This window comes from Lycium ferocissimum, chromosome 9, assembly GCF_029784015.1.
Source record: "Lycium ferocissimum isolate CSIRO_LF1 chromosome 9, AGI_CSIRO_Lferr_CH_V1, whole genome shotgun sequence".
Taxonomy (NCBI): Eukaryota; Viridiplantae; Streptophyta; class Magnoliopsida; order Solanales; family Solanaceae; genus Lycium; species Lycium ferocissimum.
In genome coordinates, this window is record NC_081350.1 from 25,888,094 (window position 1) to 25,914,455 (window position 26,362).

Genomic DNA, 26,362 nt, shown 5'->3' on the forward strand with positions numbered 1-26,362 from the left:
ACATTTTTAGCATCAACTTATAAGTTGAACAGAGCCCTAAGGGGAACATACTAAGCTAAGTATGGACGTGCAAATGATGCAGACATGGCTGTGAAACTTGATACAAGTGAAATGGGACAGAGAACATGTTCATATGCTAGCCTCATGTGACAAACTCAATTCCTTTTAAATAGTATAAGCAAGTGATATCGGATTTAGCCCAAATGAAGGTGACAGTATAGTTAAGCAAGTTATAAACCTTAAATATGCATAACTAACCATTATAAACATGCAAATCACATTTAAGCAACCATAGACATGTATTTAATTTATACAACAACTTCACAAGTTAATTTAGGTTCAGCTAACCACAAAAGAACTAAAATTTGTAAACAGGTTTGCCTAAGATATGTGATTGATCATATACAGAGCAAACAAAAGGAATCTTAAGTCAAAACAGACCTAGTTTAGATTAGGGATGATATGTGCATAGTTAGGCAACTACTAATTAATTAGGCATAATCAACATACCATACATTCATACTAAACCAATGTGATTAACTGAAGCTAAACAAGATTCACAAATTACTAAAATGTAAACTGATCACATATCTTGACATGACAAACAAATTATGCATCTTGGACCAATCAAATAGTTAATCAAAGCAAGATTTGAACATTGTACTAAACACCCAATCAACTAAGGCATGATTGATCACTAAAATAGGACCATGAACTAATCATATACTTAAGATAGAGTATTGAACTAACAATATATACTAATTACATGATTAAGAGGATTATAAACTAAACAAACATACTAATCACAGCAGGATTATGAACTAACAAAGATATACTTAGTCACATAATCAAACTAGAGTAGGATAATAAACTAACAAACATAAACTAATCAATAGGATTACAAACTAACCACATACTATACTTAACTAAAACAAACCTAAACACATAACTCACACTAATAACACCAAACAAATGCTAAAAATGCAAAAAATGAGAAGAAGGAAAGAAGATTACCTTTCTTAGGTGCAACCTTGGACAAGATTGGACTTGAAGATCCTTCTTCTCCACTCCAACAATCAGCCACACACTCAGAAAAACAAGAACAAAACTTTTAAAACTTAAACTAACCGAAAAAAATTAAAGGTATTAAGCAAAATGCTAGAAACCCTAGGTGTTTTCAATTTTTATGAATATGCGAATGATATTTTGTGTGTCCGTCTCTGAAACAAATGTGATTTGGGGGTTCTTTATATAGAACCCCAAAATTGGGAAAAACCCTAATCTCAATCTATGTGGGATATGTGCAAAATTCTGAGAATAAGCCTTTGTTTCAACAATCAAAGGTCACGATTTACTCATGCAAACATATCAAGGGTCAGAATTGACCCAGAACTGGGTCAATCCACTCAGTTCTTCATGAACCAATTAAAACCTAATATTTAAATCAAATGCAAACAAAAACAATTAAAGATTTTTAGGCATATGACAGTTAACAACGCAAAAAGAAAAGCAAAATTGAGTATTATATCGTGTTTGGGGTTGGGGCGTGGTGGAGAGAGGACAGAGCATTAAATGCTTACTCCATCTGGCCATGCCAGACCTGTGTTGTACACCTAACTCATTGCCAAAAATAACATCGATAACGGAGGAAAGAGAAAAAGGAACGAGCGGCGCTTAGGGTTTCCCTAAAAAAGAAACCCTTCTACACGAAATCAAATGCAAACAAAAACAATTAAAGATTTTCAGGCAGATGACCGTTAACAAAGCAAAATTGAGTATTATACCGTGTTTGGGGTTGAGGCATGGTGGAGAGAGGACAGAGCATTAAATGCTTACTCCATCTGGCCATGCTAGACCTGGAAAAGGTGTTGTACACCTGACCCATTGCCAAAAATGGCATCGATGACGGAGGAAAGAGAAAAAGGAACGAGCGGCGCTTAGGGTTTCTCTCAAAGAGAAACCTTCTACACGATAAAGGGTCGTTTGGTATGAATGGAAAAGAAAAGAGAGGTTTACCTCTTTAACGCATGAATGGGTCGGGTCTTGATTCGTTGGATTGGGCCTGACCAAGTTTAAAGAGAAAATAAGGGGGCGACGTATATATACATGATATATATGTATACACATGTATATCTGTGTATATACCCATATATATATGGGATGGTTTTAACACTGTTAAGGTAAATGGACAAAATTAGTTAAGTATAGGCTCAACATCTACTAGGCCCGTACCTCTATCAAGTATCAATATGTAATAACTTAGTTAAGTATTGCTAATTTGAATGTGCTATCTAGTCGAGTACGAGTAAGCGACCTTGTGCTACCTGCTAACTCTATGCATGTAACGCCTTAGCATATACTCCTATATTATCTTTATTAGCAATTAGCATGATACCATACTATTTAAAAAAAAAAAAAATACAAATTACCACCTACGTATGTAGCTCAAAACACATTTTTAACCAAAAAACACGTGCTATCTACTCAATCAACCATCTTCTAGTATCTTTCCTCCCTCCTCATCATCGTCGTCGTCTTCCTCTTCTTCCACTACCCAACACACTCCCCGTACTGCATATACACGCATCTCTATTCTCTAATTCCCCTCAGATCCACTCAAACCCTAAACCCCCCCCGAAAAACGGCACCGATCCAAAGCTGGAGCAATTAAAGACAATAGGTAGGGAGCTAGCAATGGGCTCCCAAGGTGGTTTTGGTCAATCCAAAGAATTCCTCGACTTAATTAAATCCATCGGTGAAGCCCGATCTAAAGCTGAAGAAGATCGTATCGTTATTAACGAGATCGATATCCTCAAAAAACGTATCATCGAACCTGATATACCTAAAAGGAAGATGAAAGAATATATTATGCGTTTAGTTTATGTTGAAATGTTAGGCCACGATGCGTCTTTTGGTTATATACATGCTGTTAAAATGACACATGATGATAATTTGCATTTGAAACGTACTGGTTATTTAGCTGTTACGCTTTTTTTGAACGAGGATCATGATTTGATTATATTGATTGTTAATACTATTCAGAAGGATTTGAAATCTGATAATTATTTGGTTGTTTGCGCCGCCTTGAATGCGGTTTGTAAGTTGATTAATGAAGAGACTATTCCAGCTGTCTTGCCTCAAGTTGTGGATTTGTTAGGGCATACTAAAGAAGCTGTTAGGAAGAAGGCGGTTATGGCGCTTCATCGGTTTCATCAGAAATCGCCGTCGTCTGTTAGCCATCTCGTTGCCAATTTCAGAAAGGTGCATTCTTTTGGAACATGTTTCGTGTTTTGTAGTGATAGTTTAATTGATTGTTGAGAATGCATTGTTAATTTTTGTTTGCATTGCGTATTTCGTGGTGAGGATGTGGAATAAATGTATTATTGAGGTAATTAGATGCAATCCAGCATAAGTTATGCAGAAATTAATGTACTATTTTATTAAGCGAGATAGATGTTCCATGAGAGTACATGTCTAAGCAATGGATAAGAGTATTTAGAGAAAAAAGACGCCCTTGAAGTTACTTACTAATTTAACATGGATTTTCCTTGCTACTATAATTTAACATGGATTTTCCTTGCTACTAAATTTATCCTACTGGAAAAGAGTTACGAAAAATTGTTAGTGTTTGAGTTCAAGATTGGGACTTAGGAGGACGAAATAGGACATGATCCGAGATAGTGTAAGTTTCCTTCTACTAACACATTGGGCACACCCCGACTATTCTACTGGGTACCTTCTTCCCTTACCAACACAATTATTGAGTAACTCTGCTGACCAAGGCTTAGGCCGATGCCAGATAGGAAGATATCATTTGCTTTTCTAACACTTTCTTGTTAAGCTGCACAGTGGAGAAAAAATAGGATCTATTGATATTTTTGGAATTTTGTTTTTCTAATGATTTTATGAACGCCCAAAGGATATTAAGGACCTTAGTATGGTGTTGTATAAAAAAAGAGAGGATTTAGTCATAGGTAAAATTATGAGAAGAATGTGGAATTTGTGAGTGATAAGGATATAAGTGATGTCATGGTAGATAATGAACTAAAGCTTGTGCACATTGAAAGGGATGCTGATGATGTTGATGCATTTGAAGAGAAAATGGATCTTTTATGGCTGGAACTGATTCTATTTGTTTTTTAACAATTATTTTGGTTTGCAGAGGCTATGTGACAATGATCCTGGTGTGATGGGCTCTACGCTGTGCCCTCTTTATGATATTATCTTAGCAGATGTTAATTCTTATAAAGATTTGGTGGTCAGCTTTGTAAGCATTCTAAAACAAGTAGCGGAACGGAGACTGCCCAAGAGTTATGATTATCATCAGATGCCTGCTCCATTCATTCAGGTATGTGAATCAAAGTTCCAGTTTGATCTCTTGCATGATATGCACGTGAATTTTCTTTGTAAAAGGCTAAAAGCTGGAAATATTTTATTTTTATGTGCCCTGTCTTCTTGTGAAATTTCTCTCAAATTCTGGAGTAGCCATTCAAGTCCATGCTACCATCTCACTTTCTGAGGGCTGGCCCTCTGAGGTTCTAATCTTTCCGTCCTAACAACAAACAACTAACAATAATTATGTCTCAGTTCCAAACAAGTTGGGGTCGGCTATATGAATCCTCACTTTCTTTTAAGCTCATGTCATATCATCGTCATACAAAATAAAATAAAATGAAAAATTAAGTTAAATATAGATATACATATCATAAATAATAATATAAATGATAAATAATTATATTAGAAGTTCTCTGACAAGTCTAAAACCTATCATCAACTAGTAGCTATCATCCTATCACCTATATGTATATTTTTCTATCATTGTTCCCTATCTTTAGCTAAGTCTGCATTTTTACTAAGCATTTGTAGGTCTGTCGACACAACTTCCGTCTATGTGACTTTAGGTTCAGCCCGTCCTCTTTTAATGCCTTCACTTACCATAGTTTCACACCTAAGGCCATGCATCTGTAGATCGACATAAAACAGGTCCAAACCACCTCAAGCGACCTTCTTGCATTTTATCCTCAATGCGCGCTATACTTGCACCTTCTGGCGGATCTGGTCAGTTTTTCTGCAACATTTATCTTGTGGATATGTTGGACTTTAGCTTCCTAGCATCCACTACCATATAACATTGTCGGTCTTATGGATGTTATATAGAACTTACCTTTCACTTTGGTAGGCAACCTTCTATCACATAATACCCCAGTGGCACTTCTCCATTTCAACCATCTGGTTTTAATCCTATGAGTAACATCTTCATCTATCAGTCTATTCTCTTGAAACAACGAACCTAGATATCTAAATTGTTTGCATTTTGGCGCTGCAATCCCGTCTACTCTCACTCCTATGAGTAACATCTTCATCTATCATTCTACTCTCAAAATGTTCAAGCTTTTTCTAATTACTCTTAGTGTCTCTGAAATAATGTTTTAACGTGATGTTTGAGAATAAAACATTGGCTTACATAATTTTTTTTGAGATTACCAAATCTAAGAATATAGCTGACCCCAATTTTATCCCAAAAAAGGAAAAAGAATATAGCTGACACCATCAATGGTTGATTATTAAATTGACCACTGAATGAATAATTTCATTTTATGAATGTTTCTAGCCAAAACAGGTTTGCACAGTTTAAGATTTTCTAGCCATGCAGAATATCTAGTTTTTGGCAAATAGAATTGATCCCATATAAAGGTGATGAAGAACTAACCACTTCTGCCAGTAATTGCATTAACTTTAGGGTCAAAATACTTTTAAACAAAGTTATGCCATATAGGATGCAATTACAGTATGCCTTTTTTTTTTTTTTTTTTTTTTTTTTTTTGGGTGGAAACAGAAATGTTAACATTGAGGAAATGGAAAAGGTGAGGGCTTTGAGTTATTGAGAAAATAAAATAGGAGGCTTAGGACCCTCTAAGTCAGCTTTCAAAGCTTCTTTCCCCTCTGCAACTGGAAGGAATCAATTACTTTTGTTCCTTTACCCTTTTTTTGGGTACTAAATCTAATGTTAGTTTCTTCATTTGCACATGGATTGAGAGGAAAAACACGTGCTGCTGACTTCCTTAATCATATGTAGTAGTAGTTTAATACAGAACAATAGGGAGGAAACATAGAAGGCAGCGATATTCGCATGAAAAGTTGTCAACTTTTTGGCTTAATACAATGTATAACTTGTATAGGAAAGACTTGTAGATTGCTGAATAAAGTAGCGCAAGCAATCTGATGGGGAATGTAACCATCAGATTTTATCAGTGTTTATCCATTCATCTTCTTAATTATCTGTTTGTACTTTGTAGAGATTTTTGAACTGTTCCATTGTCTATCTCTGTTCTATTTTTTGACAAGAAACGGGTCCCTACTCGCAAGCTCAGTTTCTGTTCTTTTACGTGCAGATCAAATTATTGAAAATTCTGGCAGTACTTGGAAGCGGTGACAAGAAAGCCAGTGAACAAATGTATACAATTGTTGGTGACATTATGAGAAAGAGTGATTCATCAAGTAATATAGGAAATGCTATTCTATATGAGTGCATATGCTGTGTTTCCTCAATACATCCTAACCCCAAGGTATTAGAATCTGCGGCAGACGCAGTTGCCAAATTTTTGAAGGTTCGTCTTCTTTATCCTGCTGTGTACCTTTTTGTTGTTGTGCAGTCACCTCTTTGCTAGAAGCTAATTTCGTTCAAGTTACCTGGTGCACAGAATGATAGCCATAATCTAAAGTACTTGGGGATTGATGCGCTTGGTAGATTAATAAAGATAAGCGCAGAAATTGCTGAGCAGCACCAACTGGCCGTGATTGATTGTTTAGAGGTGAGAAATGTTATTTCTCAGGTCTGTTAAAAACAAAGGATATTTCAATTTATGGAGCCACGACAATGTTGGCTTGTCCTTCCTGTTTATGCCTGCAATATATTGCTATTTGCTAGAACGTTCAGGTATTGTATTTCAGCAATGCAGCACCTTTATTTGCGAATACATCCCTTTTTTCTTTTTAAATTGTAACTGGTTATTATGCTAGATTTATTGTGGATTGCAATACCGGGAGAGCTGTAATATAGTTTGAGTGAAATATGCGACCCTAGTCTTGTGAACTGTATCAGGTCAAACATTATAAAAGTTATAGAATTCCGATGCTTTTCAATCAACAAATGCTGGTTAGAGCAATAATCAGTCTCTTTAGCTTCATCTTTTTCTTTTTGGACATAGCAGTTAATTCAAAGAAGACCAAGCTGATGCCACCTAAAGAAGCAATAAACCTACAAATAGAATGGAGCCTCTTTGCACCCCTGATTTCTTCGCATTACCTTAAACTGACGTAAAATCTGGACTTTTGATCATCTTTATAGACTGCTCAATTGCGTTGAGTACTAGTATGGGCTTACTTCCCAAGTTGAACGCAAAAGACGAAGACATGAAACCATGTAGACTTGGCTTCTTTCCTTTGTTTTTGTCCGATTGGTACGTTGCTTCTTTCCTTTCTTAAGGTCTAAGATTTGGACCGGCTGTTTAAGACCCGTAACACACTCTCTGCCCACAACTTATTAGAATTTTTTTTCGGGTGAAATTAAACATTTTCTTTAGCAAGCCTTGGAACCTTTAAATAAACTTTGAAAATAATTTTCTTTCTTTTTCCTTGCAAAGCCAGAATAAGAAACTCTTCGTGCTAGAACTTTGGGTTTTGAATAAAATAATTATTCAACTTAGTGATCACAGCATGGGTATATTGCATGTCTTTGAAGTCATATTTTGAGATATGTAACCAAGGGGTTATAAACTTTTCTTTTAGCCAACTTCTAAGTAGCTTTCGCCCTCCACAATTCGGGTTATTCTTTACATTATGGCTAGTTAGCTATCTAGTTTGTTTTATGGTATCTCTGGGTAACACTGATAGGAAAATGGAAATTGGCTGCAATTATTAATTTCCCAAGAAGGAAAAATTTCCTCCCTTTTATTATACAGAGATAGCTATTAATCAATACGGTTTGGAAGATGGAGATGCTTTCTTTGGTTGTTTCTGTTTATGATGCGGACCATTTTAATACAGGACCCAGATGACACGCTGAAGCGGAAGACTTTCGAGCTGCTGTATAAGATGACAAAGCCATCGAATGTAGAAGTTATTGTTGACCGTATGATTGATTACATGATGAGTATAAATGATAACCATTATAAAACTGAGATAGCATCCAGATGTGTCGAACTTGCTGAGCAGTTTGCACCGAGCAATCAATGGTTTATCCAGGTCAATTTAGTTTTGCAATTTAATTTACCATAGAATTTTCTGTATTGTCGTACCAACTACCATGTTTTTGATGTGCTTACAGACCATGAATAAAGTGTTTGAGCACGCAGGAGATCTAGTGAATTTAAAGGTTGCCCACAACTTGATGCGGCTGATTGCCGAGGGATTTGGAGAAGAAGATGATACTGCAGATAGCCAGCTGAGATCATCAGCTGTATGTCTTTTCAACCTTTTTTGTTCTATTGATGCCGCATTCTCTTTTTGGCCTTAATGGATACTGACATTCTGATAAATAGTACTGTCCTGTGCCTACTCTTTGGAATACTTCTTGTATATGGAATTTTCCTCATGCATTAATAGTTACTATACTTTATCTGTGAAAAACATTACTGTCCTGAGCCTGTTGAATCTTTTGATTTTAATTTATTTTTCTCTCAGATGGAAACTTTTAAAAGGCTAAGAGCTAGCACAACTTTGATAGAATCTTCTCAAAACTAAATAAACTAACTGATAAAAAAGAAATGTTTAGATTGGTATTAACTTATCAAAATAACAAAAAGGAAAAGAAAAAAGAAGATATGTTTAGATAGCTATTATGCTAGAAACTGGTGGCCTGTTGTCTTATTTTCATTTAAGTAGTAATCAAGGCTATAGTTTATTTCTTACCGGAAGGTGGTTTTGGTAGTTGAGGGGCCTGAGGTAAATTAGTTTCTAGATTGTTTTAAAGGAACTTAACTTTGTTTTCCGTTCTGGTAGCCTGAGAATAAGCTAATGGTTGTTCTGTTATGTTAATTTGTGAGTAACTTAAATTGTGTGATTACTTCCTTTTTTCTCCATCATGGCAAGATGAAAATTTGAATCTCTTGTTGCAGATTCTGGATGAGCTTATGTTTTTCTCTGTATCTTGCTGGTGTTGTAAATAATTGTGCAGAAGATATTGCTTTCGTATATCCTGTTTTTGCACCTCTAACAGATAACTCTTTTGACTGGTTGCAGGTGGAGTCATATTTGCGTATCATGGGCGAGCCAAAACTTCCATCTGCATTTCTCCAGGTTTCCAAAATGAGTTGTCTCTCTCTCACCCTCCCCCTCTCTCCATCTCTCTCACTCTTCCCCTCTCTCCATCTCTCTCTTCCTACTTACAGTAACAAAATGATGCTCTGCCCAGAGCTCATGTCATGTGTATATGTAACATTCTCAGTTCACCTCTTCTGGTGCTTAACTCACAACTTTGTGAATTGCCAGGTTATTTGCTGGGTCTTGGGGGAGTATGGAACTGCTGATGGGAAGTATTCTGCCTCCTATATCACAGGGAAAATAAGTGATATTGCTGAGGCACATTCAACTGATGATAAGGTCAAGGTATGTGAGGTTTAATTGCTGCTTTATATCAGTTGCGAGGTGCCTGCTTCTAGTATGGCATATTTCTGTAATATGATCCGCTTAATCTTAAAAGCTAGTTGACAGTTGTGATGAAAACTCACCAAATGAAATGTGTTCTGTTCCGAAAAGCTTCCTCAACTTTCTGGTTTTCAGAATTGTAAATACCATCTTTGCCTTTTGCTCTTAATTAACTCGACACCCCTCCTTGAGAGGATATGATCTGAGCAACATGGGAGGATAGCCCCTACGGTATGATTGTCCAGGATATCAGGTCCTAGAATTATGTGTTTAGATATCTGAAGGTGATCCATCTTCTTTAACAAAAGTGCTTTGTTCCAAAAGTTATTGTCTTTCATAATGGTGTATCTGAGGACCTCCTGCTGTCTTGTACCTCTGTACTGTAGTAATTGATTCTTTATCTCATTACGATAAATACCATAATTATCATTTATTGGAACTAGCATGGCGGCTAGTTGACTTTCCAAAAGAGCCTTGTAAGTACTTGTTAATGTTGCGAACTTCGTTCCATAACAGCAGGTTAAAATATTAGTATATTATTTTATATACTATATGGGCTTTGATAGATTATTTTGTCCATTAATATGCGTTCCTTGGTCACTTGTCGAGACTAGTAAAAGGAAATTGTACAAGTAATTTCCTCGGAAGGTGGATCAAACTTTCTTCTCTATTTTTCCTTGTTTCGATAGCATACTGAATTTCTTTGAAGCGGAAAAGCTGGCAACTATTCCTTTCTACAGTAGCAAAAGATTAGGTTATTTTGTTGGGTAAAGACGGTAAGCAAACAAGAAACCGTTTGAGCTATATCCTGGTTCTATTGTGAAAGATTGTTTTCTTGGGATAACCGAGAAATTCCGGAGAACCTGTGGCGCACGGTTTGATATTCGGGTTAATGGACCCACCCCTGTACCCTACTCCACTTAAATGCCAAACTTTTGTTGGCAGTAACTAGGAAGGCTCGAACCTGTGAAATGCGCCTACCTAAACATCATGCATTGCACTTTACACTAAACTAAAGCCTTGGGGTCCATTGTAAAGAAAAGACTTGGAGCAGACAAAGCATATGTAAAGTTAGTGCTATGTAGTTAAATCATTACTTTTGTGGAACTAGGAAATTCTTAAAGTTGTTCAAATTATAACTATATATAAGTGAGGATCCATGAATTTTGTAGTCCTCACATCTTTAGAACTTTCATTTTTGCCCCTATTTTGACCTTTATTTGCATATGTACCATGTACTATATGTTCTGGTAGATTTTTGAAAGTTTGATGACAATTATACTCCAAATGCTACAAAGGTGATGCTAGAGCCTAAAGGAGCAACAAACAAGTGACAAATGTTCTAACCCGCAAGGGTGGCTCAGTTGGTTGAGCATGGGGCTTTCATAATGGAGGTCTCAGGTTCGAAACCCCACCGCCGGGGGATTTGCCTTCTGGGTCGAGCTCGTTGCACGGGGCTTGCCTAGTGCGGGTTACCTCTCCTGTGTGGTTTGCGAGCTATTGCACAGGAGCTGGGTTTACCCTGTGCACACCCGAAGGGTAGCGGCTGCGGGTTCCCATGTCATCAAAAAAAAAAAAAAAGTGACAAATGTTCTTGAATTCTTACCAAAAGTTTGCTTAGGGTCCCACATATTATTCTACTACATGCACATATTTTTTGCCCAATCTACATTTTCACGGACCATTTTTTTTATATTTTTTAAAGTTGCAGCCATACTCTAAGAAGGATTCAAGCCTTCTCATTGTATATTTGTCAAATTGGCCAGATGCAATGACGTTTTGTGTACCTCTCCAAAAAAAAAAAAAAAAAAAAAAAAACAGAGCAAGAGATAGGATTATATATCTAAAATTATATGAGTGTTATATTTATGTACTATTATACTCCCTGTATATTTTCACCCACGGTGACTAAATCTCTCTATAACCAAAACTATTTTAAGAAATAACCCAAAATGTATTTATTTTGCATTTTAGTAGGCTACTATTATTGTTCAACGCACATGTTATATGTTAGCTCAATGTTAATCTAATGAATATTTTAAATGTTACATAGAAACTTTGCCTTGTCCGGCATAAGTTCTGTAGGATTTAAGTTATCCGGCATAACTTTATTTCTACAGAACTTATGCCGGACAAGGTAAAATTTTATATAAACGTATTTCGAGCGAATTAGTTATCACACAACTTATGCCGGACAAGGCAAAGTTTCAATGTAACTTCGCTTGAAACTTTGCCTTGCAAAATTTTTTGCGACTCTGTTGGGGATAGAACCTAGAATCTCTGGTTTCGTAGACTAGCGAATAAGGGTACTTTGACCCACAAATTTTCTGTATGAAGGGCAATCTGCGCAAGAAATTGCTAATTTTATAAGCCCGGGCCTCCGACAACTAGTACAGGAGAATATATGCCAAGACTGATAGACTTTTGATAAACTTCTACAACTTACATTCTTGGTTATGAAGTGAAATTATTCGGCAAGTAGCACTTTATGCATCAGGTTTTACAGGCGAACTATTTGACAGGTTGCTTGTGATCTTTATTTAGAGTGTTAAAAGTCTATAGAAACCCTTCTCTGCTGTGCCTTATGTTTGAACTCCTTATGGATTTTCTGTTCCTCTGTTATAGGCTTATGCAATATCAGCACTTATGAAAGTTTATTCATTTGAAATAGCAGCTGGGAGGAAAGTGGACATGTTGCCTGAGGTAAGTAAATTTACTTTTCGAACCAGGTCGGTCAGTCTTTCTTTTCCTTTAGACAAGATTGATTAATACATGCTCAACAGTTAGGCTGATAGGTTTTTGCTTATTTTGCTGATTCACCAGATCGCACCTTTTGGCATGTGACGTTATCTGCACCTGTTGGTTCCATTTTGAATAAACTCCCATGTTTCTTGTCAAAGAAGAAAAAGTTCTTAGAAAGGGAGAAAAAAAGATCCCATTTTTGCAGATGCAGAATAACCACTACTAACAACAATTATGCCTTAGTCCCAAACAAGTTGGGCTTCAATGGGCGATGGGAAACTGAGATTACCATTAAATATAATTTCTTAGAATCATATAGCAAACTTTTTAGTTTTAGTTTTTTCTTCTTTTCGGTAGAACCACCGACGAAATGTTCTATTGCTGATGAGGAGCTTAACACTTCAAAGTTATATCTTAATCAAATGAGTTTCATGTGGGCAAGAAAATGAGAATGTAACCGTTTGTCTTTGTCTTTATCCAAGGAATAAAAGTATCATATTGCTTTAATACGTATGTTCCATAAAAGATCATGTAATATTGGAAAGAAATGTGCCCTACTAGAGCGGGATGGACAAAGGATTCATACAACCAATCCCAAAAGTTAGGCATATTGATTGATGATTGCTTTCTTATTTATTGCTACCACCACTAGTTGTGGTGGGATAGATAGGATCCCTCTACCTTTTAACAATGGTGCACCCTTTAACAAAGGACTTGCTTCGAGCCAATCCCTCAACCCTTAATCCAAGGACTCGGGTAGTCTGGCAGGGAGCATTTTCCCCTTTAACGGGCGCTACACGGCGAATCCACATAAGTCAGGGTCCCAAAGCGGGTACCTGACACAGTGTGGAAACAAAAAAATGTTCTTCCATAGTAAAAAGGGGGAAATAGCAGGTTGCCTCCATGTTATTTTGAAGTGAGCTAAGACTTCATATTTTGTAACCTATAATTTTACACTACTTAGAAAGGAAGATTAAAGAAATTGTTCATACTATTACTATCTGACCAGGAGAGTAAGCCCACATTTGTTTCATTTGTTTGCACTTAATGGAGGTCTGGATTTGAATGGTTCAGACCTTAGACCATTAAGGGTCATTTGGTGGGATGTATTAGAGAAAATAATGCATGTATTAGCATTGGTGGTTAATGAAATGGGTGGTCTCGTTATATGGACATGAGAAATCCTCCCCTCATGAGCTAGCTTTTGAGGTTGAGTTAGGCCCAAGATCCATTTCTTTACATGGTATTAGAGCAGGATCATCTCACCCGATGTTGAGCCCCATATTAAATTATCCAGCACCAGCTGTCCAGCCCTGGGCGTGAGGCGGGGTGTTGAAGAATGAAAAAGTCTAATATTGGTGGTTAATGAGATGTCCAGAGATTGCTAGCTTTACTTCACAAGCAACGTGAGCCAGTCGATGGTCCCGATGCTTTGAGTTGGGAGTTGGGGAGTAACAGAGTTTTCTCTGTCGGCTCTTTCTACAAGAAGCTCTTGGTGAGAGCGGAGGATAGTTTTCCACATGATTTGGTTTGGATTCCTAAGGTGCTGAGGAAGGTGAGCTTCTTCGCTGATCTTGACAGCGTAGAATATTAGGAAACGAAAGGTTGTCTGTTTAAGTTGGTGTTTCCTTCGTAAGGAGGCAAGCGAGGACATGGATCACATCCTACTTCATTGTAAACTAGCCACGAGGTTATGGTGGGACATCTTCATGTGGTTTGGCATTTCTTGGACTATGCCAAGATCTGCGAAGGAGTTGTTCTTTCAGTTGGAAGAGTGGAGCGAGGAGAAGAAGGCACAAGGCGTGGAATGTTACTCCTGTTGCTCTAATGCGGGTCATTTGGAAAGACAAATATGAGAGCTTTTGAAGGGGTGGAGATGAGCTTTGCTCAACTAAGGAGTAGTCTCCGATGCCTTATTTTCTTTTGGTGCACCCATGTAGTCCTATTCTATAGAGGATTGGATGGCTTTTGGAGAGAACCATATTTTGTAGTTCTCTCCCTTTGTTTGGTATACCCCATGTATACGGCCAAGTTAGCCTTGTTATTATCAGTGAAAACTTTTACTTGATCCAAAAAAAAAAAAGGAGGAGGAAGTAAAAGATATGGCAGTCTAAACAGTGAGTCGGGTCAATGAAAATTGTTTAACAGATATCAGTAAAAATGACTTCGGATTGGAAAGACCGTTCACCAGAAAGTGATGGAGTCCTATTTTGTTTTCAGTGGAGTGATAGAGAAGTGTGAGAAGAAGTTGACAAACTGGAAGAGTCAGTATCTCTCTTTGGGGGGTAGATTAACCTTGGTGAACACTGTTCTAGATGCGCTTCCATCATATATGATGTCAGTGTTCCCCACACCTGTAAATGTGATAAAAAGGATTGATGCACTGAGAAGGGATTTCTTCTGGCAAGGAAATGAAGATAAGAAGAAGTTCCACCTAGTCAAGTGGGAAGAGATGACCATCGACAAAAAAGAAGGGGGAGTAGGCATAAGAGATATGATCAGGCAGAACAAAAGCTTGATGATGAAATGGTTGTGGAAGTTTGCAACAACTGATAACTTACTCTGGAAGGAGGTTATCATTGCAAAATATGGGCTGGAGGATAAATGGATGACAGAAGTGGTTACTACTCCTTATGGTTGTAGTGTGTGGAGATCCATTAGAAACTTATGGCCACTGATTTTAGCTAGGTCAAATTTCAAAGTGGGTAATGGTCTGAAGGTATCTTTTTGGAATGAAAGATGGTGTGGCCAGGCATCTTTGAGGCAAATGTATCCAGATATATACACTTTGTGTCAAACCCAACAAGCCACAGTGGCTGACATGTGGACAGGGCAAGGTTGGAATCTAAATCTTAGAAGAAATCTGAATGATTGGGAAATGACAAGAATTGCAGAATTTTATGACACAGTTGCACAGTTCAACAATCTATCAGGGGAAAGTGACACTTTGGAATGGAAATTTGAGAGTACAGGAAGCTTCACTGTTAATTCTGCATACAGGAATCTGAACTCAACAGGAATACATGCGGAAGGGTGGCCATGGAGGATGATTTGGAAAAGAAAAATTCCTTACAAGGTGAACTGTTTTTCGTAGCTATTGGCTAAGGAGGCAGTGCTGATACATGAAAACTTGAAGAAAAGAGGATTTCAACTTTGTGCAAGATGTTACTTATGTGGAGAGCAAGCAGAGACAGTAAACCATCTCTTTTTGCACTGCAAGTTGACAGACCAGCTCTGGCAAATTTTTATCAGTATGAGGAAGATCAAATGGGTGAAACCAGGAAGCATAAAAGAAATAATGAGGAGCTGGAACAAGGATGGCAATGCAACAAAGAAGGAGGAGAGATGGAAGATTGTCCCTGCAAGTATATGGTGGACAGTGTGGAAGGAGAGAAATCAGAGATGTTTTGAAGACAAGCAGAGCAGCATTCAGAAACTTAAGATGAATTGTATAGCTCTTTATTACTTTTGGTGTAAACAGGAGGTGTTAAGTCAAACAGAAGATAGTTTTACAGCTTTAGATTGGTTGTAATCTAGTGGAATATAGGAGGACAATATGTAAGATGTAATACTTTTGAAGGGGGACTACATATTTTGATGTAGTATACCTGTGGATATATAGACTAACTGTTACCTTTTTCATAAAAAAAAAAGAACAGATGAAGTAAAAGATGTGGCAGTCTAAACAGTGAGTCGGGTCAATGAAAATTGTTTAGCAGATATCAGTAAAAATGACTTCGGATAGGAAAGAGTAAAGACCGTTCACCAGAAGTGAGGGAGTCCTATTTTGTACAGTGAGAACAGATGAAACTGGAGCCAGTTGCAACCTAAAGAGTAGGAGTGTCCTACTAACCTAACAGTGGTTTGCATCTTTTGATTGTAAAGCTGATTAAAAAAATAGTATAACATGACTAATGGCTTTATAGAAATCGTCTTGACATACTATGCAAAGTTTAGCCCCAACTCCATGTTGATTTCCCAGATTCCTTTAATATTGTTGGGTAGGATTCATTCTCATTTATGGCTTCTAGTAGTCACTAGTAGTACTCAGTAGTTTTATCTTCATGTATTCATTTTCCCAAAACAGGGGAAGGGGAAAAATCAATGTATTGGAGTGTCTTGTTCAATGCTAGATTTTCTTTCAAATTTCAATAAAATTTAAGACTGCTGAAGTATCGGTTCAATGCAGTGTCAATCATTCATTGAAGAGTTGTTAGCATCAAATTCAACAGATTTACAGCAACGAGCATATGAACTTCAATCGGTTGTTGGCTTAGATGCTCGTGCTGTTGAAAGTATTATGCCAATGGATGCTAGCTGTGAAGACATCGAGGTAAGGACTGTTTGCAGAATTTATTTCATTTTTCTTAACGAAAGTTATTCTCAAGTTATAAACAGGCTTAGACATACCGACAGGGTTGTCAGAAAATGTTTTCACCGCATATCCATTTTATGAGTATTAAAGTACATGCATCCATCTTATGGAAGGATGTTGTTACTGATCAATTCTGTTATGAAATTCATCATCACTAGGCAATAGTGTTGTTGAATATAACTGGTTTCGTTATTCTTCTATCGCCCCGTTTGGCATTAGCCCCCTTCCCCTAAAAAAGTATATAAATAAACTTATTGAACTGTTTCTAGAATGTCTTGAACCTGCCAGTGTACAATTTCTGGGGTAAAATGTGGGTCACCTACCTTAAATGAGCCAAACCATGGGTCTATCATTTCATAGTAGGCTTGGAACTTTTTGAAAAAAGTTTGCATGCTTATTTTTCGGAAGATTCCTGGAGATGGTTCCGTCCTCTCTTACTATCCCATGTAAGCCATATTGTTTGAAATTGTCGTCTTCATGTAGGTGCTTCAAATTTAATCCTTAGCTGCTTTTCTCAAGCTACATATACTTGACTTTCTGTGGCTTGAGATTGAAAAATTTTAGGGTGCTGATATTTCCGTGTTGTGTGTTTCATATTACCAACTTATTTTCTCCGTGGATGTGATAAGATTCCTAATGAAAACTCTAGAAATTCAAAAAGAAATAAAAATGCAAGGAATTAAGATAAAAGCAAGACCCAATTAGTAAAGGAATTATAGGCAAATCTAGGTATGTTAAGCCTAAATCCTCCTAATTGATTCCTACTAATGAACCTATACTAATTGATAATCAACAAGGAAGACTCAATGAATCCACAAATGAGCAATTCAATGTAGAAAATCAAGGACGATTTTTAGTTTACCAACCAAAGATCCACACAACTAGTCACTAAGATAATCTCTAATTAACTAACTAAACAAACTATCACTCATAAGAGGTTTTTCTTCATTAATCAAGCTAAAAACCCAATGAAATGACTAAAGCAACTATATATAGTCTTGTCTTTTACAACTAAGGCCCAAAAGTGACCTTTTGCAAACTTAGCCACAAGTTGGCCAAAAATAGCCAACATTGGCTCTTCTTTGGCCATTTGCACTTCTAGCCACTTTTTATGGCTTCCCTTCTTATGCCTTCATCTTCAACATCCTCCCAAGCAATCATCCACATGTTATACACTCTTGAGAGGTGTTCTTCAAGCGCCTCCAATGCCTCTCTCTTCATAAACATCACTTGCAAGTCTTGGGAGTTCCTTGGCTTGGCTATGAGTGAATGGCCTTGAAGGAGTGGTGCCCATTGGTATCATATCATCCTCCCCTTCTTGGAGAAGATTAGTCCGAATCTAAAGGCTCACCTACAACAAGAAGATAGATCACTTAAATTGAAAACATTATGAGCATTATACTCACTCGGTAAGTCGATCGTGTAGGCATTGTCATTGATCTTCTCAAGGACTTTGAAAGGACCATCTCCTCTCAACTTTCCCTTCCTCAATTGAGGGAATCTTTCCTTCCGGAAGTGGACCCAAACCCAATCATCGGGTTGAAATTCCACTTTCTTTCTTCCATGGTTTTGCTTTTTTGCCACCTTAGTATTGATCTTCTCTATCCTTTCCTTCACTTTGGCATGAACCTTCACCATTTCGGACGCCTTTTGTTTTGCATCTAAACTCACAACGTCGTCACTAGACAAGGGGGTTAAGGTTAAAGGAATCAAGGGATTAAAATCATAACAAACTTCAAATGGAGTCATGCCAATAGAGGAATGGAGGGACCGATTATAAGCAAATTCAATCAAAGGCAAACGATCCTCCCAAGAAGTGGTTTTCCTCTAATCATACACCTAAGTGCTTTCACAAGAGTCCTATTCACTACTTCGGTTTGACCATCCGTTTGAGGGTGGCAAGTAGAGACCATGAGCTTGTGCCAGTGTACCCCATAGACTCTTCCAAAAAATGGCTAAGAAACTTGGAGTCCCTATCACTAACAATATGCGAGGCACTCCATGCAATTTAAGCACGTGATTCACAAACAAAGAAGCAACGTGAGATGCATCATCACATTTATGGCATGGTATAAAATGAGACATCTTTGAGAACCTATCTACCACAACAAAGACGTTATCACGCTCCTTTTGGTTCTCGGAAGACCCAACACAAAATTCATAGAAATGTCAATCCAAGGACTAATAGGAGTGGGAAGGGGAGTATACATACTTTGAGGACGAGTCTTTGATTTTGCGTGCTTGCACTCCAAGCATTGTCCACAAAGCTTCTCCACATCATGCTTCATTTGGACGTCATAGAATTGTTCATGGAGGATGTCAAGTGTTATGGAAACTCCAAAGTGCCCCATCATTCCACCACTACGAGCTTCTTTTGACAAAAGCTCTCTATGAACTCACAGAACACACACCCTACCATCTTTGAACAAGAACCCTCAAAAAAGTTGGTATCGGTCAACTCGTTTCCTTGAGTCAACTCTCACATGCAGTTCTTCGAAATCGAGATCTTGAGAATAAAACCCCGAGGCTTTCAAATCCCATCATTCTAGAAGTCTGCGTATTTAGCAAAACATACCTTCTAGACAAAGCATCCGCCACCACATTTTCCTTACCCTTCTTGTAATGGATCACATAAGGAAATGTTTCAATAAGTTCAACCCATTTTGCATTTCTCTTGTTGAGGTTGGATTGGCTCTTCAAATGCTTCAAGGACTCATGATCCGAACGAATCACAAATTCTTTATGCCACAAATAATGTTGACAATGGGTCAATACCCTCACAAGTGCATACAACTCCTGTCATAAGTGAGTAATTCGAGAAGCCCTTTAGCTTTTCACTAAAGTAAGCCAAACGGCTTGCCCTCTCTTGCATCAATACTCCACCTATACCAACCCCAAAAGCATCACACTCAACTTCAAATGTCTTCTCAAAATTGGGCAATTGCAACAATGGTGACGAAATCAACATGGACTTCAACTCTTGAAAAGCCTTCTCTTGCTCATCTCCCCAAACAAACTAACTTCCTTTTTTTATCAATTCGGTTAAAAAGGAGGCATAGTACTAAATCCCTTCACAAAATCGCCTATAGAAACTTGCCAACCCATGAAAAACTCCTTACATCGGTTGTATTTTTAGGGAGTTGGCCAAGTTCTAATGGACTCCACCTTTTCTTCATCAACCTCCACACCATTCACACTCACAACAAAACCCAAGAATACCACTTTATCAACCCCAAAGAACACTTCGAGATTAGCAAATAACTTTTCACGCAATAAGACATCAAACACTTGTCTCAAATGGACTACATGCTCCTCCATTGTTTTACTATACACAAGAATGTCATCAAATAGACAACCACATATTTATTGATAAAGGGCTTCAAGACATGATTCATCAACCTCATAAAAGTGCTAGTATTGGTTCAGGCCGAATAGCATAACAAGCCACTCATGAGACCAAACTTGGTTTTGAAGGTCGTTTTTCCACTCATCACTCCGGATTCATACGAATTTGGTGATAACCACTTCTAAGATCAACCTTCGAAAATACACTTGAGCCACATAGCTTATCCAACATATCATCAAGTCTAGGAATAGGATGTCGATACTTTATCGTGATTTTGTTGACGGTTCTACAATCAATGCACATCCTCCAAGTGCCATCTTTCTTTGAAACAAGAATCACCGGTATCATGGACTAAGACTTTCTTTGACAAGACCCTTCTTAAGGAGCTTTTCAACTTGCCTTTGCAACTCCTTTAGTTTCCTCCTATTGCTCCTATATGCCGTTTGTTGGGAATTTGGGATCCCGCACAAAATCAATTTGATGTTCAATACCCTTAATGAGGCAATCCTTTCGTATCTCCTCCGAAATAGCTCTCACCATATTCTGCGCAAAAGAAAAGAAACAATACTAGGCAAAGTGCTATTATCTTGGTTAGTATGCAATAAGTGATCCTTGTTGACAAGGCACACCATGAAGCCCCCCTCATCAACGCCTTTCAAGCAATTGCTTGGTTTGGCAAGTGTACACATCTTGGCTTTCCTTTTTGTTACCCTTGATCCTCTTGGCTAAGTAAGGACTCTTTTTCAACCTCTTCCTTTTGCATTCTCTCCTGGAGCTCTTTCATGATTCTATAGTCCTCACTCACTGACAGGTGTCGATGGGGTAAGAGTATGCTTTCTACCCCCAAAGACGCCAGGAATACTTGTTAGATCTCCCACTATGTCGAGCATCCGTATCAAAATGCGCTACGGTCTCCCAAGTAACATATGAAATGCTTGCATTGGCACCACATCACATAAGACTTCATCTTCGTACTTGCCAATGCTAAACTTCACTACAACCCGCTTTCGTGACCCTCGCTTCTCCACAATCATCGAACCATCGTTGAAGGCTTTGCAGGGCTAGGATGTTTCTTGTTGGAGATTTCATATGGTCAACCAATGTTACGCTCACCACATTTGGCAACTACCACCATCACCCATCAAGAAGCACACCTTATCCATGATTTTGCATGTAGTGGAAGAAGGTTTCCCTTTCGATCAAGTTCCTCTCTCATTCATCGCACCCATGATCCTTCGCAACACACAAGCCGAATTAATATTCTCCTCTAGTTGTCGTTCATCATCCTCCTCTTCAAATTTTCTCTCATGTTCACCTTTCGGTTCGCCATCACTACTTCCTCCACCACCCACTTCCTCTTCACCTGCTCGATAACCATCAAAGCACGGCCACAATTGCCTCCTCCTATTGGGACATTCACTTGCAATGTGTCCCCTACCTTGGCATTTGAAACATTGGATAGTAGAAGGACGAGGAAAGTTAGGTTTAACATTGTTACCTCCTTTAGCCTTGTCTTCACCCTTGGCTTTGTAGTCGAACTTGGCTTGAGGAATTGGAGTAGTGATCTTGAGCTTTTCCCATCTATCCATGCTCCATGATGAGGATGACACATTCTTAGCCTTGCAAGATTTCTCCGCTTTTAAATCCGCTTCAACCTTAGTTGCATCATGAAATGCTTCCTTAAGTTTGGTATAGGAATGAAGCCTTATGGGTTTGGAGATATCATGGTTCAAATTGGCCACAAATCGGATCACCGTGTAGTTCAAGTGCTCTTCGATCTTGGATTTCAACCTCAAGTTCTCAAACTCATCGAAGTCTTGTTCCACACTCTTACTACCTTGATAATAGTCGGGTGTTACATACCTTGTTTCCATGAGCTCAATCAACTCTTGCCAAGTTGGCACATCAAATACATGTCGTTGAGCTCTCTCATGTTTCTTGGATTCCCACCAAGTGAATGCATACCCCCAAATCGCGAGGGCATACTTTGCTTTCAACGCATCCGAGATGTTGTTAGTAAGGAAGATCCTCTCGCTTTGGCAATTTCCATTCTGAGAACTCTTCCGGGTCACTCCCACCTTTGAACTTGGGAAGTTCCACCTTGATAGTATGCAAGTTGCGGTCTTGACCTCCCCTATCTTCATACCCTTGCCATCTCCCCCGCTTCTCATAGGGTCTACCAAAACCTCCTCGGCCCCTTTGGGCATCATACCCATGTCTCCCTCCTTACCGTGGCTCCTCCACCATCTCCCCCGCTCATACGCCTCAGCTTCTTCTTCATAAGTGGGATTGTGGTATTGGGTTGGAAATGGTTCCGGGGTAGAGTTTTGTAGCGTTGGTGCATTTGGGTTTGTGTGGGAAACAATTGGTGGAGTGACTCTCGAGGTCACGTGTGGTGGACGTTCCTCTTGAGCGTGTTGGTATAATTGGGGTTGGTTAAGGGGGTTGGTTTGCCTCACATATCCCGAGGCGTCGGCATTTGGATTAGTAGGGGGTTGAATGGATGAGGAAGGATTGAGATTAGCTTGGGGATAGTATAACACACGTATTTGTCTCGGGGTTATGGTTGGTGAGGTGTTGGGCTTCCTACTCACGTCATCTCCAACATTCACATCCCCATCTTTTGATTGGGGAGTGCCCAACCTACTAGTTTGCTCCACATTTGCCAACCTAACATTGATACTTCCCACATCCGCCCTCATTGCACTCATCTCCGTGGTCGTCCTTGCAAACTCCCTAAGTAAGAGAGCCATTGGGTCCTCTCCATCATGAGATTGTCCTCCGGAATTAGTCATGGTACCTACAAAACTCAACAAACAATATTAGTAGTAAAGTACTCACGTAGCTCGTATTTAACTCTCAAGTTTACCACTCAACCTAGTGCTTCATCCAAGGTTGGGAATGAAAACCACTTGTCCAATCAAGCCTCACGATTGCTAAGCTTTGTGGAAGAATGGATTCTTGTGTTAGGAATGACGGACGACTCAAAACAAACGGACAAGAGCCAATAAACGTTCAACGAAATAAAATGAGAAAAGCTTGAAGAAATTGGTACGAAATAAAATTCGGACTCAAGAACTAATTTAACAATCAAGTAAGAACAAATACTAATTGTTAATTAGTTTGAAGAATCAAGGAAAAGAAATTAGAAGAAGAGAAATCTTGAAGAAGAGAAAAGATTTTTTTTTTAAAAAATTTTTTGGGCTGGAAAAAATAGGGGGGAGGAATTTGTTTAAAACAGGGCAAAAGAACAGAGGAAAATAGCCTCTGAAATTGGCCCTCACGCACTCTCAGGCTGAGAGTAGGCCTTGCGCAGGGGCTGACGCGCTGACATCAGCTGGGCCCTGCTTCACCCTTTTTTTTTTTGGCTAAATTTGAGCGCCTATATATATCAGTTGGTATTTTTTTATTTTTTCCTTTTATTTTGGCCCAACAAACACCTTTGACTTGAACACTTTTTGAATTAAACACACCTTTTGGGTTTTCTTTCCTATGAAGATTTGAAGTTCTTCAAGAACATCAAGAACTTCAAATTGCCAATCACCTTCAAATCAACTCCAAAAATTCCCAAATTTCGAATCTAGGCTCCCCTCCACTAAGTGGAAACAAACCCAATGATTTCCAAGCCCTAATTTCCTCTTCTTTTTTAAGACCACCTTCAAGTTCTTCCACCTTCAAACTCCATTAATGGTGGATGACTAAAAAATGATCCAATTGACTTGAAATTTTGGAATTTGACTCAAATAACACTAGGGAACAAGAATCTAGTGTCAAATCAACGAAACAAACACAATTTTTTTTAGGGTTTTTGAAGAATTTCGAATTTTCTATATATATATATATATATATATATATATATATATATATATATATATTTTAAATTTTTTTGTAGAACAAGGATGAAGAATTGATGGAACAATTCTTCTACCAAGCTCTTGATACCAAATGATAAGATTCCTAATGGAAACTCTAGAAATTCAAAAAGAAATTAAAATGCAAGGAATTAAGATAAAAGCAACACCCAATTAGTAAAGGAATTATAGGCAAATCTAGGTATGTTAAACCTAAATCCTCTGAATTGATTCCTACTAATGAACCTATACTAATTGATAATCAACAAGGAAGACTCAATTAATCCACAAATGAGCAATTCCATGTAGAAAATCAAGGACGAGTTTTAGTTTACCAACCAAAGATCCAAACAACTAGTCACTAAGATAATATCTAATTAACTAACTAAACAAACTATCACTCATAAGGTCTACTCTGTGTCATAGGGCTCATTTTTTTTGTTTTTCAATTTTTGTTTTGTTTAACTTGACCTGCAACTATTTTGTAAATTTTCTGCAGGTTGATAGAGAACTATCGTTTCTCAATGGTTATGTTCAAGAGTCACTGAATAAGGGGGCTCAACCCTATATTCCTGAGAATGAGCGATCAGGAGCTATAAGTATCAGCAATTTTAGTATTGAAGAACAACATGGATCCTCGGGACATTCTCTTAGATTTGAAGCCTACGAGCTTCCTAAACCTTCTGTGCCATCAAGACCTCCTCCAGTATCCTCAACCGAACTTGTTCCCGTACCAGAACCAACTTATCACAGAGAGTTTCATGAAGCTGTTGCACCAAAGTTGTCTGTGTCTGGTACAGGCTCATCTGAAATCAAGCTACGGCTTGATGGTGTTCAAAAGAAGTGGGGTAAGCAAACTTATTCCTCTTCCTCGCCATCTACTTCAGACTCTGATCCCCATAAGACTCGGAATGGAGCGACTCAGCGTGATGTACCAAGCAGCTTAAGCTCAAAAGCACGTGATGTATCTTATGACTCAAGAAGGCAACAGGAGGAGATTAATCCAGAAAAGCAAAAACTTGCTGCTTCCCTCTTTGGGGGTGCATCAAAATCTGAAAAAAGACCTGTTGCTGGCCACAAGGCATCAAGGCCAAACACCCATACCACTGACAAGTCTCATGCAGAAAAGAGTGGGCCTTCTGATGTTGGTGCTGTAAAAGCAAGTCCCCCACCACCTCCAGACTTGCTTGACATGGGTGAACCAACTAGTATTAGTAATGCAACTTCTGTGGATCCTTTTAGGCAATTAGAAGGCTTGCTTGATTTAAATGAAGGAACTACAGCTCCAGGTTTCAGTAGTGCTCCTAAAGCGCCTGATTTTATGTCTCTTTATGGTGACACTTCCTTCAGTGGACAGAATATGGAAACAGCAAATCTCCTTTCAACTGGGAGTGGTGATGCAAATCTTCTCTCTGGAATTTCACATGCAGCCGACAGGAATGGTCATGGGACAGGAAGTGCAGTTACTCTGACAACACAATTAAGTAAAGGACCAAATACTAAAGAGGCTTTGGAAAAAGATGCGCTTGTGAGGCAAATGGGTGTGACGCCAGCGACACAGAATCCCAACTTATTCAAGGATTTGCTTGGTTAAGGTACATGGACATGGCTATGTGTTTTGACGTCTATTGAGGCCCTTTTGATGAGTCGATGATGATTGAACTAGATTTATGTTTGCTGGAAAGCTACAAATATGTTTGATGGCAAAACTTTCAATTGAAAATACAATCTGCAAGGTACTAATTGTTGTATGAGCCTGGTTTATTTTATAGCAGTTGCAGGTGGGAAGTTTATGTAAAAATGGTTTCAACTGGTAGGAATAGGTGAGGAGGTCACGACAATGGATTTGCAGTGCGGTTCAAGTCATGTTAGAGTTGTGTTTTATGTGAATTTTCATTTTCCTCTTATCTTATTGAGACCACTCAATTTACTTTTTTCCTGGAGGCAAACTGTACCATTTGGAGAGGTATTGTACCCTTATGTGAATGTAAAGTAATAATCATTTTTCAGGTTAAATTGATACTGGCTGTATCGGTGGAATCTGGATACCATGCAATCGCAGATAGTTTTGCAGAAGCTTTGTTGTTTTTAATTAATCTGCATATGACTATACAAGTCTCTAGTTTCATGAATGAGCTCATTATGTTTTTATCTGCAACTTTTCAGTTTCTAGTACTGATTGCATCCAGTTCCTAGACCAATGATATGTTGATTTATAGGTTGATTTTGTGTAAGCACATCAACTCCTGCTTTCTTGCATGGTTTGCTCAACGGAACTTGCCTAGGTTTAGGAGCATTATTATTTGGTTGTTTGTTTTGTTAGTCTACAACATGTGGAACTATAAACCTTCACTATTAGAACTGGCAAATTTTAGAAATATCATATCTTTCATAAACAAGATG

General features: G+C 38.2%; 1 protein-coding gene across 1 annotated transcript; it reads left to right on the forward strand.

Annotated features, from left to right (window-relative positions):
- The first annotated feature begins 2,600 nt into the window (after window positions 1–2,600).
- Window positions 2,601–26,035, forward strand: LOC132030022 (AP-4 complex subunit epsilon). Its single transcript, XM_059419488.1, has 11 exons — window positions 2,601–3,261; window positions 4,163–4,348; window positions 6,393–6,608; window positions 6,702–6,812; window positions 8,047–8,244; window positions 8,327–8,458; window positions 9,241–9,297; window positions 9,490–9,606; window positions 12,271–12,348; window positions 16,577–16,720; window positions 24,459–26,035. The coding sequence occupies exons 1-11, from the start codon at window positions 2,695–2,697 to the stop codon at window positions 25,551–25,553; spliced, it is 2,901 nt and encodes a 966-aa protein (XP_059275471.1). The 5' UTR covers window positions 2,601–2,694; the 3' UTR covers window positions 25,554–26,035.
- The last annotated feature ends 327 nt before the right edge of the window (window positions 26,036–26,362 follow it).